At 40.6% G+C, this 19,235-nt stretch overlaps 1 protein-coding gene across 1 annotated transcript; it reads left to right on the forward strand.

Annotated features, from left to right (window-relative positions):
• Nucleotides 1-62: 62 nt before the first annotated feature.
• Nucleotides 63-1,827, forward strand: gadd45ab (growth arrest and DNA-damage-inducible, alpha, b). The gene is made up of 4 exons (XM_032526663.1): nt 63-314; nt 861-962; nt 1,062-1,269; nt 1,497-1,827. Exons 1-4 carry the CDS (start codon nt 265-267, stop codon nt 1,608-1,610), a joined length of 474 nt encoding a protein of 157 aa, XP_032382554.1. The 5' UTR covers nt 63-264; the 3' UTR covers nt 1,611-1,827.
• The last annotated feature ends 17,408 nt before the right edge of the window (nt 1,828-19,235 follow it).

A 19,235-nucleotide genomic window follows, 5' to 3' on the forward strand; every position in this document is an offset into this window, starting at 1 on the left:
GTTCCCAATGACAACTATCATGTTCTGATTATGTCCCAGTAGGCTAGTAACTGCCACAGTCACAGGGTGTCGCTAGAATCACGTAGATCAGATGGAATGGAAACTTGCATTTCCATGGGACCAATGGGAGCGGTTTATGCAAATAAGTTGTGGGGACAGCGGGTTTCACTCGAAACATTCGACTTGCCAGGCATACGGTGAAAGTCTCAGCACACAGAAGCAGTCGGTTTCGCTCTGGATATTTTACAACACCAAACCGCTCGGATGTGCAATATGACTTTTGAAGAAACCAGTGGAGAGAATTCTTCAGAAAGGTTAGCTCGTGTTGTTTAACTGTTTGCATTTCTCGTCGCTTTTGCCTTTGTAGTTCTCGCTTGTTTTAGATGTATACTTCATGTTTTAGATGTATACTTCAGGACAGGAATAGTTTATGACCTTAACCTGGACACGTTTTATTTTACTGTCTATGCCAAGTAGGCCTAAGGTTTCTTTCATACTGTGAGCTTTGGCTGTCATTTAGCGATAGTTTGTCCATAGACTAAACGTTAGTGTAACGTTAGCTAGTTAACACAAGTGCAACAATATCAAGTCGCTAGCTAAGCTTTAGCGTTAACCTAACTGAAATTAGTTGTGCTACTTGTTTAAATAGCTCAACGTGTTCAATATTTCCTAGTCAAATCTGTAGGCTACTGTCGCAGACATGTTCATATTGTTATGTCTTAAGACAATTGTCTGTGCATATCATTACTGAGTAATATGGACATATAAATCTAAAATAGCAGTTAGCTATCCCATTGACTGTGCTCTGCGTTTTATGTTCTGCTGGCTGATATTAATGTATAAAATGTCTATTTCCTTAGGATGGAATCGGTGCCTAAAGCATTAGAAGAGGTCCTGAGCTCTGCATTGCCTCAGGGTTGCATCACCGTTGGAGTCTATGAGGCAGCAAAGTCACTAAATGCGTAAGTTAACAGTAACCACTCTAAGTTAGTTAATCTTCTTATAAGAAACGTGAGACATATTTCATTTTCCTTACAACTCGTTCTTGTCTTTACTTTTAGGGATCCAGACAATGTGGTGTTGTGTCTATTGGCCACAGACGATGAGGAGGATGTGGCTCTCCAGATTCATTTCACCTTGATTCAGGCATTTTGCTGTGAGAATGACATCAACATCCTGCGGGTGAGCAACTTGAGGCGTCTGGCAGAAATACTCGGAGGAGTGAAATCCGGAGGGGAGCCCATTGACCTGCACTGTGTTTTAGTTACTGTAAGTGTCATGTCTGCTGTTTACTATAATACTGCTGTATAAGGCTCACTTCCCTTCAGACTGAAAAGAGAGTTGTTTTGCCTTAGTGTCCGTTTAAGTACCAAGGTCATTTTTTTTTACTTGCAAGGAACAATTGCTAACAATGGTTGTGCAGTCAGAATGATTTCAGTCTGTGTGCACATTTCATAAATCAGCAGATGGTAACTACTTTGTTCTTTCTTATGCAGAATCCCCAGTCATCACTGTGGAAGGACCCAGCACTAAGCAAAGTGACCAGATTCTGCAGAGAAAGCCGTTGTTTGGATCAGTGGGTGCCTGTTATCAACCTTCCCGACCGATGAAACTTCTTGGAATATGAATAGTTGTTGTGTGCATTGGGCAAAAAGTAACTGCACAAGGCCCGTGTTAATGTCTGTGTTGGACTCCTTCGGAAAGGGCCTCAGAGAGGGAGAGAGAGAGACACACGGGAGGGGCAGAAAAAAGGAACACAAGGAAGCAGCAAAATGTTCCAACAAATTTCCCAGGTCATGGTGAACTTGTGGGCCAAGGAAGAGTGACTCAGCAGTCTGTGTCCCAGGATTTCCAATGTATGACAGGCCCTTTCTCAGCAGAGAAAGAAGCCTTTACAGGAAACTGAACCATGTGAGCAGACCAGCACACGTGATGCTGAGCACAAGCCAGGACTGGGTCAAAACAGACAGAGAGCCTCGACAGAGAAACTCCAATAACTGGACTCTGCTGGAGTGGACCAGTCACAGCTCTCAGCTTGAAGAAGTCCTCATGAAAATTCGACCAAATCCTTGCATTTCTTTAACAGCACATGTATGTAATAGTATTTAAGACTTCATGTCACTTTGATAACTCAAAAGGGAAAGTTTTCAGTTTATTGTTATTATTTTAAGGGCAATGCAATGTTTAGACTTGTCCACTAATATTGTTTTGATGTGTTATTAATTTAATGAATCTATTTATTGTGCATAGTTCATTGAATTCTGCCTTGTTAAGTTGAATGAAATAAACAAACAACCAACAATGTACAGGGTGGTTTTGCCTTGATAATTTTGCAGGTATACTACAAGTTTAGCACGCTTGTAGGAAGTCACACAGTGTCCTGATCAGTGCATGCCTCTTGCGCCCACAGCTAGCACATATGAAGCTTAACATGTTGCCCCACAGGGTTTGGATTTTGTCTTGGCATGTCACCGGGCAGGTTAAAGAAGGAACATGACATTTCTAACTGCAGCATGCATCTCTTTTACCAAAAGCATGATAATGTTAGAATGATTACCAACTTTTTACTTCAGTTTAGAATCAAAATTATGTTATGTACAACATGACATAGAAATTTGTTGTAGGCTAAATCTGCTAGGAGAGATGGTGGAAGACATTAAGTAAAAGCTGCAATGCACCACTGGAAATACTATTTACTCACAAGTAAAAGTCCTGCGTTTCAAAATCTACTTATGTAGTACAAAAGTATTTGCATTTAAATATTCTTAAACTATTGAAATTAAAAGTACACAATATGCAGAACGGCCCATTTATTTTTTGATTATAATTTCTTATGCATTAATTGTTGCAGCTGGCTAATTTGATCTAAACCTATAATACTACATCATATTTAATTTGGCTTGTATTAATCAGAATTTGCAAAGTAACTAAAGTTATCAAATATATGTAGTGGAGTAAACGGTACAGTATTTGCCTCTGATATGTAGTGGAGTAGAAGTATAAAACAGTACCTAATGGAAGTACTCAAAGTACAAGTATCTCAAAATTGTACTTGAGTAAAGGTGCTTAAATCAGCTTTTCTGCATGGTAATATTAGTAAACGTTTTACCTTTTGCACATACTGAGGATCTAAAAGTTACATACAGGAAAGGAGCATTCCCATTGTAGAATGATTCTGAGTGGGATGGTGATCATGGTGACAGCTCATTAATTAAGGCCTTTTGCACCTACGCAATCAGAACTAAATTTACTGCTAGCTGGATTAAAAATAGCAGAAAGTTATGGGAAAAAAAATCATATTGAAGACCCATTCCAGACAATGCAAAAAGATAAAACCAGAAATGATTGGTGCCTGCGCAGAGTGGGGAGGGACAAAGCCTTCTACACAGAAGGCCACAAAACAATAGATGCATGAGTCAGGGCTATTCAGGTCTCCATTGCTAGCGCTATACAGTACTTTAGCTTCATGGCAAAAATAGCCCTGTGTGAAAAGAGCCGTTCCCACTGACCAGTGACAATAGTCACACTTTTAAGTAACAGGCAGTGTGCAGAGAGGCTGACCTGCTGCAGAGTAGCCGGGGATATTAAGAGGACAAAAGTCTTCTCCCGATGGTCCTATTAGGTGGTGGAAAGCAGTTGGGAGGGAAAAGTGTGTCAAAATGCAGGAAGACTGGAGAATAGTGTGGGTTGTGACAGAGTGGCCTGAGGGTTTGTGTAAATTGACCAAAGTTAAAGAAACAAATGTGCAAACAAATGTGCACAAAGCATAAACATGCAGATCTACACTCCACTTAACTGATGTTAGAGTCCCTTCAGCTCCACAGTATACAGCATAACAATAGTTTTGTTTTTTCAATGACACGGAGGTTTTGCTGCTGTCTTTTTCAGCATAGCTGGCAGTCAGCATAACTGAAAAGTTTTGAGAGCCAAGTGCACACTGCACTGGATGAGGCACAAAACACGACAAAGTAAAGCTTCATTAAAAGTAGGTGAGGTATTAGAGATCCTGGATTAATGGCTTATCCCGGAGCTTCTCCACTGCACTGACAGGTAATACAATCATGGATAGTGCTGCTACAAAGCCAGCACTATCCATCATCTGCCTCAAGTGAAGGTTACATCAATGTAGGCCAACAAATCTGGCCTGACCTGGTTGTAACATCAAACCTGAGGAGACTGAGAAAGGAGAGAAAGGGCTGCTCAGAGCTGCATAACAGACATGTCAGGGTTCAGGAGCACTGAATTAGAGCAAACAAGAATGTTTATGTGCATCTGACCTGATACACACAGACCCTAATCCTCTTGTTTGAACACGGGGACCTGTGACTCCAACAAAGGCATGACAATTGGTTAACAATGGGACAAAAATGGACTACTGAGTGTAAATTAGGTCAGAGTAGTTATTGTACGCATCTCTCTTGCAGTGTAAGCAGGGAAGTGTTACTACCCGCAAAATAAAGACTAAATGTCATGGATACCAGCAGAAAGCATGCCATATGTAATAAATAGATACTGAGGTTGAGTATACACTCTGTTGAGTATACACTCTGTAACATGCTGTATGTATACACACAACATACTGCACTGCAATAATATATATGGACATATGAGATATATAAAAGTACTAATAATTATAATAATAATGTATCCTTTTAGTCCCACAAGGGTAAATTACAATTTACACCTGCTCAGTCCCTATACATGCACTAAATGGAGAGATGTCAGAGTGAGGGGGCTGCCCATTGAAAGGCGCCCCCGAGCAGTGGGGGGGTTCAGTGCCTTGCTCAAGAGCACCTTGGCAGTTCCCAGGAGGTGAACTGGCACCTCTCCAGCTACCATTCCATCACCATAGTTTTGGTCCGTATGTAAATGGAATTTGTTGTTGAACATGAGCCATTTTGAAATATTTTGTCATACACACAACAGCCAATAGTATGAGACTTCACTGTATAAGACAATCGCACTAATGTGATTAAAGGTAGTTGTGAGGTTGAAGCCAGATCACTTCATTATTAAGGCCGTGGCTGGTAAAAAAGGAGCAAGAGCTGTGCATCAGTGGCAATGGACCTCCACTCTTTCTACTTGTCTCCATTTAATGGACAGCACAGTTAACCCGTCCGGCGACAGGATATTATTATCTCTGGTGCTCATTATCAGTAGCACACAACCTACAACAACAGTTTCCTGAAGCAAGCCCGATCAAAGTAAGAGGTGAAAGCTGAAAGCCTAAATCTGATTGGACCAATGATTAAGGGTGCTTGTTTATGCTTACTGTGATAATTAGAGAGTCAGGAAATCTCCCATCCATGGCACAGCTCCTTTTAGGCCACAGCTTCAGGGCATATTCTTTGCTGATACTACTATCTGACTGCAAAGCAGAGAGGACTACAGTCCTTGAACTTTAGCAGGCATGCGAAAAGGTACTGGGGAAACACTGGCCTTAAGATAAGTTGTGAATGGTTTTACTATCTCCTTTTTTTAAATTTCACATAAATCCAAAGGGAAGCAGCAAGAGTTCAAAGTGCAAGGGGTCTTGTCCTTGAAAGGGTTTCCTGAAGCTGGGATGGCCACGAGCAGCAAATCATTCTTGACTATTGCCCTGGGTCTGATGAAGCCTTGGAAACCTGCAAAAAATCAGTCCACACGCTGATCTACCTTGACATACAGAAGTCACTCAGAATCGTGTGAATAACTGATTTTAAAGGCACCTTTATCCTCTCAATGCTGGCATCTATCCTCAGCTGCTGCACCATCCGCCTGGCCCGAGCTATGCTACTGGAGTGCTGCTGGAGTACTTGGACAGCTGTGCACAAACATGAATTGGAACAAAATACACTTACTTTACATTAATGCATTAATTGTGGAGACACACTTGGTATTTGCACAGAGGAAACCAGCAAAGCCACAGTGTAATACATATACTTACATGATTCCTGGAAACAAGATGTTCCTGAAGATTATTTAAAGAGACTACCACTGCCTTCAAATTCAAAATAATGTACGCCTTTTAGAAACTAACGCCCTGTGATATGTTGAGCTGGAGCGTCTTGCCTGCCTTACTCGCAGATTTTGTTGTTTTGGTAATTTTTCCAGGATATTTGTGCTTCTTCCATAGAAGTAAGTAGTCAACATAGTTAAATGGTTTTCCACTTAGTCCACTTATGAACAACATAGATCAAAGACTTGTAGCAGCATTGTAGTTGTTAAACTAGTGTAGTGATGTGATGATGCAATGTGACAATCGATTGTCTGCACATGGTATTTATTTTAAAAAGTGGCGGTGCCAATGTGAACAGAATTAAAGTTCTAGAGGGATCTCCCCAGTGGGCAGTTCCGCTCAGGGAGTCCCCAGAACAGTTTTGTCCCAAAATGCCCTATCCATCAATCAATCAATCAATCAATCAATAAACCTAAGTATTGGACTAAAACCAATTTTAATGATGAATGATGAATCATCATATGGGGGCATTTTGTGCCGATCTTAGTAATTTTTCAAGGTAAGTTAAAAAACCTTGAGCAGCTGGCTAGCAGAAAAGTGATGGAATGTCTTTACAACCATTTTTTGGTAATCTTTTTTTTAAATTTTAGTCTTGGTCAAAACAGTTGACCGGCTAACCGACGGGCATCACCATCCTTGTATCATGCCCCTATTTATACCACTAAAAATTTAAAAACAATTATGAAAGCTGCATCATAGGTTGCAGCATTTAGTTTAATGAATGACCAGCTTTTTGCACAATATTGCAGAAATTATAAGAAGTGAAGTTACTAAAATGTTACTGCACAAATGTCTATAGCTGTGCAACTTCCCAGAAGTGACAGTTGACCTAATCTGGAATTCACTCAATGTGCGTAAAAGCTGTGGCCCAACCTAACGGACTCCTGTTTCACAATTCCCACTTCCAGGACACAATGGTTTTCTTTTACTGGCTCATTACGTCATTCCCTGAATACTTGAAAGAGAGGCTGCACCGTTGCAATTTTCTACCTTTCACTCTGGCCAACAGCAGTGCAGAGCTCAAAGAGGAAGCTGCTTTTGGACCCTGAAGTTTCTTTTCTGTTTTCTGTTAAAAAATAATCTTAAAAGAACATTGTGTGTTCACTTCATAGTAGAACACTGTACATGCTGTTGAGCAAAAAATGAGAATTTCTCTGTGTACCCAACAAAGAGAAATTCTTATTGCATTGATAACTTACAGCTTTTGTTGCTGGAACAAGTTAAGAAAACACAGCAGAAAGTGGCTCTGTAGGACTGACAAACATAATATTTTACATGTGGTGTGGTAATTGTTTGCTCTCTGCTTTGGTGCAGGATGTTACAAAGGCGGGGGGACACACTGAAACGGAAGGCAGATGAAACATGGACTACAGATCCGACTACAGAAGGGAGACAAGACCATGCCTCCCTCTAATCCCCCCACCCACTCCCTTCCGCTTCCTACACAGGAAGCAGTATCGCCAGTTACCCTCGTAAGTATAAATGATAAAATATGTGGAGGCTTTAAAAATAGAAGCTACACACACGGGCCAGTAACCACAGAAACAGAAAGCATAGCGGCAGAGAGACTATTTATTTCTAAAGAAACATGATATTAAAACACCTTAATTGCAGTTTTTGTAACAGTCAGACTAATACAAATAGATTTAATAGTTTTAGCTGTCTTGACTGTGCACACGTTTTTCCACTTAACACTCCATGTCGTGGCTCTCTTATCAACACAGCTGTAGTATTTAAGCCTTCAGCTGCACGGGCAAGGCATGAATGGACACAGGAAAAGGGAGAGCTGCATCACAGATGGTCTCTTCCTCATCAACCAACATCTGCAGGGACTGCAGTAACTGTTCCATTGTTGTATATGAGGTTGTCTTATTGCCTTGAAAGTGGCAGTATGTAGACAAGTAACCTGATACCACTTGATCATAACTGATATCCACTGTCATGCACAGTGCAAAGATGAAAATTAAAGATGCAATTGCATTACATTGAATCATTTATTTTATATAAATACATTACATTTTGATTTTTGTCTTTCTTTTGAACTCTTCTTCTCCATCTTGTCTCATTATTTGCTTGTACATAAATACTGCGTTGCATTTAGCGCAAGAAAAATGTTATCGCAATGCAATGTGAGCAAAGTCTTGTATATTTATACTATACCTGTCCTTGTATAACAGGATGAGAAAAGTTACAGTGAAACAAACTTTCTCCTCATGGCTTTGAGCAAGTACAATCTATTTACATTATTTTCAGGTTGTCGGTTGTTGTAAATGTGCACATGCACACACACACATACTGTATATGTATATGTATATAGCCTGGGTCTGCCAAAGGGGAAAGATGTCTGCCTACCAAAAGCTCTAAAGCTCACAAATTAACACATTATATCTCATTTGTGAAATCCCCCAAAAACAAACTGTTGCTGTTTTCCCAAGTATCAATCTTCAAAGCTAAGCTAACGGTCTTTTGGATATAGCAAACAGACATAGTGGAGATTTTGGTTTATTGCTGAAACCCCCACTACAGTAGTCTCCAGTGAGGGAAAAACATGTTTGATCCCCTGCTGATTTTGTACCTTTCCCAACTGACAAAGCAATGATCACTCTATAATTTTAACGGTAGAATCATTTGAACAGTGAGAGACAGAATAACAACAACAAAATCCAGAAAAATACATGTCAAAAATGCCATAAATTGATTTGCATTTTAATAAGGGAAATATGGATTTGACCCCTCGGCAAAACACAACTTAGTACTTGGAGGCAAAACCGTTGTTGGCAATCCCAGAGGTCAGATGTTTCTTGTAGTTGGCCACCAGTTTTACACACATCTCAGGAGGGATTTCGTCCCACTCTTCTTTGCAGAGCTTCTCCAAGTCTTTAAGGTTTCAAGGCTGACGTTTGGCAACTTGAACCTCCAGCTACCTCCACAGATTTTCAATGGGATTAAGGTCTGGAGACTGGCTAGGCCAATCCAGGATCTTAACGGGCTTCTTCTTGAGCCACTCCTTTGTTGCCTTGGTCGTGTGTCTTGGGTCATTGTCATGCTGGAATATCCATCCACCACCCACTTTCAATGCCCTGGCTGAGGGAAGGAGGTTCTCACTCAAGATTTGATGGTCCATGACCCAGTCCATTGTACCTTTGATGCGGTGAAGTTGTTCTGTCCCCTTAGCAGAAAAACACCCCCAAAGCATAATGTTTCCAGTCTGGAATGGGCTTGTAGGTCTACAATCTTGTCCCTGACATCCTGGAGAGCTCTTTGGTCTTGGCCATGGTGGAGAGTTTGGAATATGATTGATTGATTGATTGATTGATTGCTTCTGTGGACAGATGTCTTTTATCCAGGTAATAAACTGAGATTAGGAGCACTCCCGCTAAAACAGTGCTCCTAATCTCTGCTTGTTACCTGTAAGACACCTGGGAGCTGGAAATGTTTCTGATTGAGAGGGGGTCAAATACATATTTCCCTCATTAAAATGCAAATCAATTTATAACATTTTTGACATGCGTCCTTCTGGATTTTCTTGTTGTTATTCTGTCTCCCACTGTTCAAATAAATATACCATTAAAATTATAGACTGATCATTTCTTTGTCAGTGGGCAAACGTACAAAATCAGCAAGGGATTAAGTACTTTTTTCCCTCACTGTATATCCACAACGTTCCACTTCTGGAATTGCTCCATTGCCACCAGAAAATGCGCCGGATGTCACTCTTTTTGGCCAGATGTCCGTTACTTTCCGCTTTTTTTGTGTTGTAATTGTAAACTCCAGTGGATTTCTGCACCTCAGATCTCTGCAGGGTAAATCCAGACAGCTAGCTAGACTATCTGTCCTATCTTAGTTTGCTGTTAAACAACTAAAACAACTTTTGTACGTGCACGTTACACCAAAACAATTTCCTTCCTGAGATTATTTTGCAGAAGCATTGTGGCTGTCCGGCCAAGATGATTGTGATTGGTTTAAAGAAATGCCAATAAACCAGAGCAGGTTCAGAACCTCCTTCACTGCGCTGTGGAAGACGGTCTGGCAATGTGAGACTAGCAGACAGTAAATGTGACAGACTATTTCTACAGTGAACACTTGTAGCAGACCATCAATTGCGTGCAAAATCTGAAGCTGCATAAGGACAATATAAACATGTTTTAAGCTATTGCTTAGTTGACATTTTATTCTATTGTGGGATCAAGACCTCAGTGAGAGGCGATTTAGAATGCTCCAACGCAGAGTCATTTCCTGTATCTGTGTCACGTGGGTTTCTCCACCGCTACGCCTCTTTAGGAGACTAGCGGCAGGTCCTGAGTGTAATGATTCCAATGGGAGAAGTGAACATGGACACAGATTATGAACAATTCTTTTGGCCCATAGTTACCAAAGTAAGTATTGGTCATATTTTTCGCATGTCACAAATCTACTGAACATTCTGACAATAAAATGAATTGTATGAGCAATGTTTCTGTCTCAGCAACAAACTCTTGCAACATCTGTCAACACAAATAAGCTAACTGCATTCAACGCTGTAACAAAACCATATTTCGTAATGTTTCATATGGCTTTTAGCTGCTTAAATATCTAATGTTAGCAAAAGAAAATATTAATAAATCCTGCAAATACAACTTTTCATCCATCCACATGACATTCACTACACTTTCAACCAAGGCCACGCCCATTTATGAGACAGGAGGTGTGTACTTCATACCATTGGTGCAGCGTTTAATGCACTCTTTAGTTATAGAGAATCTTTGCCTCAGCCAACAAATGTATGAGTGATTAGAGTCTTCATTTTAGTAAAACAAACATAAAGAAGCCGGGGAATGTGTCACTGCAGGGCTGTGTAATTCTTTGTATGAGGATTTAGCCTTTAAAATCCCTCTAACCAAAAGAATGTTTGCAATGCCTTCAGCTGTGGTGGGCCTGTCTGCATCCAGCATGTGTAGTAAATGTAAACATGTGGCACACTGAAAACATTGATACAAATATATTTGTCTCAGAGTGGTGTCATTTCTTTGATGTGGCTATGGGGCTTTACACAGGTGGGCTCCCACAGTGCCAACAGGACTAAATGTACATTTGTGTACTGAACAGTGGGGTAATACTTAAACTCATACAAGCAGAGTGGAGGGGTATTGTACATCTCTAGGTGATATTTTGCAAAAAGTTCTAATCAATTATAAATCATAAATATAAATCACAACATGGCAAATGTATGTAAAGTCATATATCAAATATTGGTTAATATAAGATAAATATATATATGAGCTGGAAAATTTGACAAAACAATTTTGTGTCATTTATTAAAGAAATGTGCCAAATTTTCCTTGCTTCTAGTTCTCAAATCTTTTTCATTTTCTAGGCTTTGTACAGTTTCAAATTTAATACTTTTCAAAACAACAACTGACCAGGAACAAAAACAGCAACCAAAACCCAAAAATATACATGTGGGCATTTGAGAAATGTTTGAAGACAAACTTGTCAACCCATTGAGCAAAAACTCAATCCCAAACCCCATCGGCTATTGTCTGATCATGATTTTGCCTCTGGGGGCCAATTTTTCTAGGGTTCTGGTGTTGCTGTCGGATATCCAGGCCAAGACTTTCTTTCTCATGTGCTGGCCATTGTTTACAGTTGGAGTATAGAACTACAAGAATATTTCTTGTGGGTGTTTTTAGGTCCAGACAACATTTTGGCTAATCTCCATAAAAATATATCTGCATATGGATACAGATAAAGAAATAAAAAGAATCTAATAAAAAGCTAACTTATTGTCAGATGATAGCCCAGGGGTTCCAAGATTGCATTTCGGCCAATGCGTTTGGCTTCTTTAGCCAGGCTGTATACCTGCATGCAACCAAAGCCAGCCCATTTGATTGGTCAATACTACTCAGACTTTAAATGGACTACAAACATAAACCAGAATACTCCCGGCAAAAATATTCTTCTGTATTAATATGCAAATCTTTATAGAGATTACAATGAACTGTGTTCCACTATTATACGTTAGATCTGACATATCTCCTCACCACTGAGATGAAACATAAACTTCAAAAACTGCTTGCATTTATTACATATATATTGTAATAAAAGAACAATAAAAACCATGAAAGGTACATTTTGCTCACAGATTACAGAGGTGTTAGTCAGTGTCTGAAACACAGAGAGGCAGGCAGAGTGCTACAGCCTAAATGATTAGTTATCAGCTGTCCAGTTCAAAAAATGTATGTCCATGGGACACTGAGCAACTCCATTATCTGTCTGTTACACTGCTTTACTGCCTGGGAACAACACTGGCAGTCACCACAGTCTGCTCCTGGGCTGGGATCTGCAGTAAGCTCTGAGGCTTAAGCACATTTGAGAGGCACGGTGACAATGCAGACAGACTATCAGTGCTGTGCCACACTCATGATTGCTATTCGGGATTGTGTAGAACAGAGGCAGAACAGGAGGCCAGGGCTTTTACAACTTTAACTGTGCCCTCATGAACGTTAATCTCAGACAGCCTGATGCTATCTGGGAGCCAGACTGTCCATTCAGGCATGCAAAGGAAAGAGACAGTGGCCTCCCAAAGAGAAACAAACACAGACAGTATGGCTTTTGGGTTTGGTGAAGACAAACTGTATTACCAATGCAATAACATTCCAATCTGCAGGAACATCGTGGATTACAAGTTCTGCTGGTGACAGCTTTTTAAAGGCATCATGGGTGCTGTCCAAAACAACTTGGAAGACCTACTGTGTGAAGTCAACCGACATAAAAAGAAACGTTGGTGTTTGCGTTGCAGATTAAAACAGGAGATGAGGGTTCCAAGCCGTTGAGTCACAGGCTGTGAGTTTCTCTCTGGGCTCCACATTCCACTGTACACCGGCACTGTCTCCTGAGCTCTGCAATGGCATGCAGCACTTTTGCCTAGGGTGAGGTCAGCTGTAGGACAATATATTCTCCTTCCAGTTTCTGTCATCCTGTCCTTTCTTCCCACCTGGGCCCCATGTGCAGAAAAACAGGTGTGTGTGTGTGTGTGTTTCTGTGTGTGTGTGTTTGTGTGTGTGTTTGTAAGTTCAAAGATCCGAGTAGTGTGCTTCTGATTCTCTGAAAAAAATCTCTCCATCCATATTCACACACACCCTGCAAATAGGTTTAGTGAATACTATCCATGGATTAGGGCTCTCTTTGAAGTTTTCTTTAATAAGATTGGAAGACAATGGAAGACAAGCAACTAAAACACCCTATACCAGGTGCTACAAGCTTCTACTACACATCATACTGCAAGAAAACTGTAGCCTAGATATTGCTTTGATTTGACACAAACAGAGGAGAAAGAAAATGCTCCACCATGTCTGGAGGTAAATCTGGAAAGACAGATGCTATATGCCATCAGCTGCTTTAACTAATAAAGAAGTGCTGTGATACAGATGAATGTGGTTGGGGGTCATCATGCAAAACTGTTGCATACGTAACACTCACTTTGAACTATTAGATACATTGCCATGAAATGTGTTACACAGATTCATGTCCCCCTCATGATGAATCGTAAGAACTTTGATGATCTCATGAGTCTTCATCTAAGCAAAACTTTGGTTCATGACCTTTGGACATTTCCATCAGTTCCTGGCTTGCCATTAGAACAAAATAAGCAATTTAGGAGCTATTTTCATTTACTCTTGAGGAAAAGTAAAAGTCTATGTGTCACAGGGTTACTAGTGCCCTGAAGGCAACCCTATTGCTGACAAAAAAAGAAGCTGGAATTCATGGGGGATTGATGGGAACTGAGTGAAGCCAGGGTGGAGACCTACAAGGGCCTATAGTTAAAGTGGCATAGGTTATTTATTTAACTTTTTTCTATCACGCTACAACAGCAGACCCAATAGCACGACTCAGAGCAGAGAGTAGAAAGGTAATGGAGCTTTACTGTCCAGAGAACAACAATCTGGCAAATGATGAATGACACAAGGTGAGTACATATTCACTGGGACAGGGGAAGATGAGTAAACACAGGTGACATATATTAGGGAAGGGAGGGTAATCACATATGCGGGAAGGTAGACAAAGACCGGAAGACAAGTGACCTGAAACAGAGACAGACAGTTTATCAACAATAAAAAGGAAGTCAGTGAAACAACAAAACAAACTAAGAGCAGGAACTGGATGTGACATTTTTACAGTTTTACATCTGGACTGCAAACTGTCTCAGTTTTTGTGTCTCCGCCTCAGCCAAACTTACACTATGAATTTGCACATAGTGGATCATTTAACGATGGAGGAATGCTATTTTACCATGCTAATAACCATGTGAAATCAAGTATAAGGATAAAGTCTTGCAACCATATGTTATGTAAACAATCAATCACATAAATGTAAAAAAAAATAAGATTTCTCCTTTAGCACATTGCTTTTAGTAAGAGGATAAAAGGCCAGGTTACATCTCCATCAGCATGTAGTGCAGTGTGTTTTTTGTAAAACAAAACAAATTAAACAAATTAGGTGGCTTAAGATTACTTTTATGTAAGCAAGTAAAACGTATTTATATAGCACTTTTCACAGATAAAATCACAAAGTCTTTACATGTAAAACCCAAAAGATAACACCATACATAATAATACAAAACGTGCACACAGTTCAGAGTCCACAGATGCAGAAAATGTAACTTATTAGACCCAAGAGAGTGAGCTGGCAAATATGGAGCAAGTAGCTCAGACACAGGAGCCGGTGCTTGAACTTGCAATGATCTGTACGTAAGAGTGAGAATTTTAAATTGAATCGTATGTGTGACAGGGAGCTAGTTGAGTGACTTAAGAACAGTGGTAATGCGGAACTTTAAGGTTTTAAAACAAAAGGAGACCATCTTGTCCAACAATATCTTTTAGCGTGAGAAAACCCTTTCTGTTCCACTCTTTAATAAAAGCAGTTACACAGCTGACAATGGGTCCAAACTAAATATTGGCTTATTTCAAATGGATGTTGGCATGCACAAGGTCCTGCATCCTATATTTGTGAACAATTTTGCTCTTTCTAGACCCCTTAACATATGATAACTAGCACGCAAAACCTTGTCTCTGCTCCAGTGAGATGGGACACACAGCTCAGAGTCCTCAGGCCACAGCTGATTGTAACAGTTAATGAACCCATGAACCCTTAGTCAGCCCTCTCTGCTCACTGGTCTGACGCTGTGTGAGCCGCCACGCCACCTGTCTTTGCCTTATGTGGCTGTACACAGTCACTCAAAGACAATAGCGTCACACAGAGGGGCTCCATAAACAGAGAGCTTGAGAATGGCTTTTGCGGTTTGGTGCCAAGTAAAAAGTCACAAATTTGGTGGATCCTACATTGTATTCTCTCTTAAGGGAGTTTTGTGTGAGTTGCAGTGTGTACAAATATATATGCTTTGTGTGCAAGGTGGGCCAGGCTGCCATTTCCTGCTGAGTGGGAGAGGTTTTGATGCAGTTGATATCTCTGCACAAATGCACCAAGCTGTCTCCACCCTAACATGGGAGAAAAACTCCCACCACCAACAAAAAAATGTTAGTTTGGCTGCATTTGCTAAAATCCCCCAAGGAGGGAAAAGTAAGCAGGAAGAAAAAAGGGCCCACTCTCTCCCACCAATACTTCCTGAAGCCCGGGGCAGTCGTGGATCTGCACGGGTCTCCCCGACAACTGAGCTTTGTCTAGACAGAAACCAATGCTTCACTCACCGGATAGGAATTCAGTAAAGCCACAGCCCCTCATTCTCACACCACCTTTAGTCTATTGCTCTCACATGGTACCAAACAACCAAGTCACAGCTCTCATTGTTATGAAAATCCAGCTTTAACACACCAGCTAAATGCACCATCCTGTCATTCATGAAAATAACACAAATTGGTGTATTTTTACTAAACAGTGTGCTCTGTGCATGAGAAGCAGCCCTTTTTACTTCTGTGTAGGAATGTAAAACAGGCTGCAGAAACAGGCTTCAACTGCAACACACGCAGATCACGCTCTGCTTGCTTCACATCAAGCTTCAAAACCAGTAATATTGGATGCAAACAGTGCTGTGGGACGGGCATGGAGAAGTGTTAATCCAAACGGCCAATGCGCTTCTTTGACACGGCCCATTGCTTATGTTTAAAAATGAAAACTCTTTCAACCCAGCCTTACAGTTGCACATAAAGCTGGTGTTGTCATGCCATTCCTCCAAGGTTACTAACACTGCCTCTCACCTTTTCCCTACTTTCCCCACTCTCACATGCCTAACTAACAAACACACTCATACAGTCATCATTTTACATGCACGCTAAGGTTTTCTTTGCGTTCATTTTTGATTGAGTCAGTCTCAGGAAAGGTTTATTCAGCATGATATTGACCCCTGGGTGTAATGTTTTTCTGAAATTCTAGCACTTTTATGTTGAAATAATTTTGCCTGCGCCCCAACAACAGTTTTTCATTAAAACATTTAGTAACAACAGACCTAATAAAACAGGCCAACAAACTATAATACTGTTCATATAGGGCCAAGGCAAGAATTTTACAAGTGCTGACATCATAAATTCCCAACTGAAAATGTATGTCAGAGATTGAATGCTACCCACTTACAGTAAAATTAAAGTAACCTTGCACAATAGCAAACATAAACTAAATGGATTGAAACATATCTACAGCAATAAAAAGGTTTCATGACACATACTTTGAAGCATGCAAATACTGCATCAACAGAATAAGGGAATGAATAGATGCAAAATGAAACTGGTCTTGTGGTTTGTGCAGTTAAAAAGGCTAATCAGCACTTGCAGCACTGAGGTAAAGTGTTGGTAGGTGATTGGGAGGCTTCTTCACTGCTGCCACCTGACTGCTTATCTCGACAAACAAAAGACAGAGAGAGACAGAATAAGGGGAGGGCTGGGAAAAAAACATAGCCTTCTGACCTCAGTAACAGGAATAACTTTCCCACCCCCATCTCTTTTCCATCCTGTATACTTTGGAGCACCCCAAAGCTGGGTGAGCACCAAACTGCACATAATGAGCAGGCGTGGGGGAGGCAGAGGAGAAGGCTTTGGACTTAAGAGCTGCTTGGGTAGACACCATGTCTAATGTGTCCGTTTAGGGAGGCTCCACAAGTGGCTGCAGCTTTTCCACACTGACAGGAGCCACCTGTCTGGAAGCCACCTGATTGTAAACCTGCAATCCTGACAAATTAGTAATCTGTCCTTTGGACCTACAGTAGACATTGTTACCAGAGAGTTTGCATATATTAAGATTCAGGGTAATGTATCAGGTATTATTATCTGAGAAAGAATCCAAAGCATCCACCTTACCCAGCTCTGCACAAAGGTTACTTCAGACAAAGTTCACAGTCTTAGCGTCAGCCCACGGGAAAGTTCCATGTGCTCTTCTGCTTAATGATCAATCATTTGTTTCAAGTTTTCAACAATTTGTACAAAGCATGAATTTACCAACTGCTGATATTAACTTTTTTAGGTGAATCACTGTGAATTGAGCTGTCCTGCATTCTGGGGGAACTGCACATTCAACTGGTCTTAATAACAATTGTAATCAAATCTCACTGCAGCTTTTGTTTTGCTGCCTGGATTTTCTCTTTTCTTTTAATTTCTGTGATGTGGGGTGTTCATGGGCATCTGCAAAGAGCCTCTGTGCACGACAAGGGTGTGTAACCCCCCGCAAATAACAGTGTGCAGGGTGTGCAGCCCATTTGACAACAAACAAGTTGTTATTATCATTCAATTAATGTGATAATACATTTGTGCTTTAGAATGTAATCAGAAAATAACCTTTTATTCATTCATTCTGATTAATGACCTTTAACTTACTAACGACACTACCTCTTTTCATTCACTCTTAGCTCGCTTGACCATCACTGCATGCTCTCTCTCTCTCTCTTTCTCTCTCTATCTCTGTATCGTAGAGCCAGGGAGGAGGGGCCAACTTTGAATACTGTGTGTTTGCAAACAATAAGCAATACCTCCTAGATACAACACATTCTCACTCCCAACTTGTCAAAAAGTGATGCTTGGTCAGGTGCCTTTGGCGTTTGTTGGTGATGCAAAAAGTCTCATTTTGTGGGACTCTTGGCGTCAGTTTTTGACGCTCTGGATGGGGATGTATGTTTAACTGACATGCTGTACAAGACCGGGACAGTTTGCTTCAGGAAAAGATTGATGGGGTTACAAAATGTACATTTAAGTGACATGCAGGACAAGAATGGAACACAAAACCCCGGTCTTCTGGGGGGAAGTCCTGTGTTTTTTGACCCACCTTTCTCTTTACGTGGATTTCGCACTTACTACTGTTTTCACTCTGAATACTACGCAATCATACAGTGCCGTGGGTGCATGCCATACAGAATAGAGCAGGGTTATTAAACGTTTTTTAAGCCAAGGATCCCCTAACTTAAAGAGAGACGGAGCAGGGACCCCCTACTACATATATTGTATAAAATTAAATTGCGTATTAAACTGGGCCTACAATGACATGTTGGGTGGCCTAAAACCTTTATACATGCTGTACCTTTTTTGCATACAATACTAAGCCTAATAATTGTTGGCATGGTTTTATAATTCATGTTTGTTTTTTTTTTAAGGGGAGAGAGAGGTGAAATGACATGCAGCAAAGAACTGTAGGTCAGAGTCAAACCCAGGCCCTCGTGCAAATCTTTATATGGGGGCCTGCTCTACCAAATGAGTGATCCAAGTGCCCTGTGAATCATGTTTAATTGTTAAAAAATACATGTGGCACAGTGAATCCTTAGAAATATCTGTATCTGTGGAAGGCCTAAGAGACTACCTTACTTATAGGCCATTAAGCAATGGGGATTTATGTTTGCTAATAATATGTTTGATTGATATTAAGACTTAATTTTTTTTTTAAACTTCATCTTTTTGCAATGATTTGGAGGCATTGACTCTGAGGACCACTTAGGGTTCCCGGACCCCCTGTTGAAGATGCCTGTGCTAGAAGGTGATTTTTGAGTGGCTAGCTGACGCTGTGAGCAACTGACCAAATATCAGTATTTGACAAGTTAGGAATGACAACGGGTTGCTACATATTTTAGCTCTAAGTGAACTTGTCAGCAACTTGTTATTTACACATCCAGCATTTATGGAGCAACATTATCATTAATTTGGAGTTTGTCCGCCTGATGAATGCCAGTCCAATATTCACTCTCTTTTAGCTCTGCCTTTGGACCCTACCAACTCCTGAGGGAAATATATGTCTCTTTAGTTGATTAATGCTTCCATCCAATGTTCCCCAG

The sequence above is a fragment of the Etheostoma spectabile genome, chromosome 9 (assembly GCF_008692095.1).
Source record: "Etheostoma spectabile isolate EspeVRDwgs_2016 chromosome 9, UIUC_Espe_1.0, whole genome shotgun sequence".
Lineage (NCBI taxonomy): Eukaryota > Metazoa > Chordata > Actinopteri > Perciformes > Percidae > Etheostoma > Etheostoma spectabile.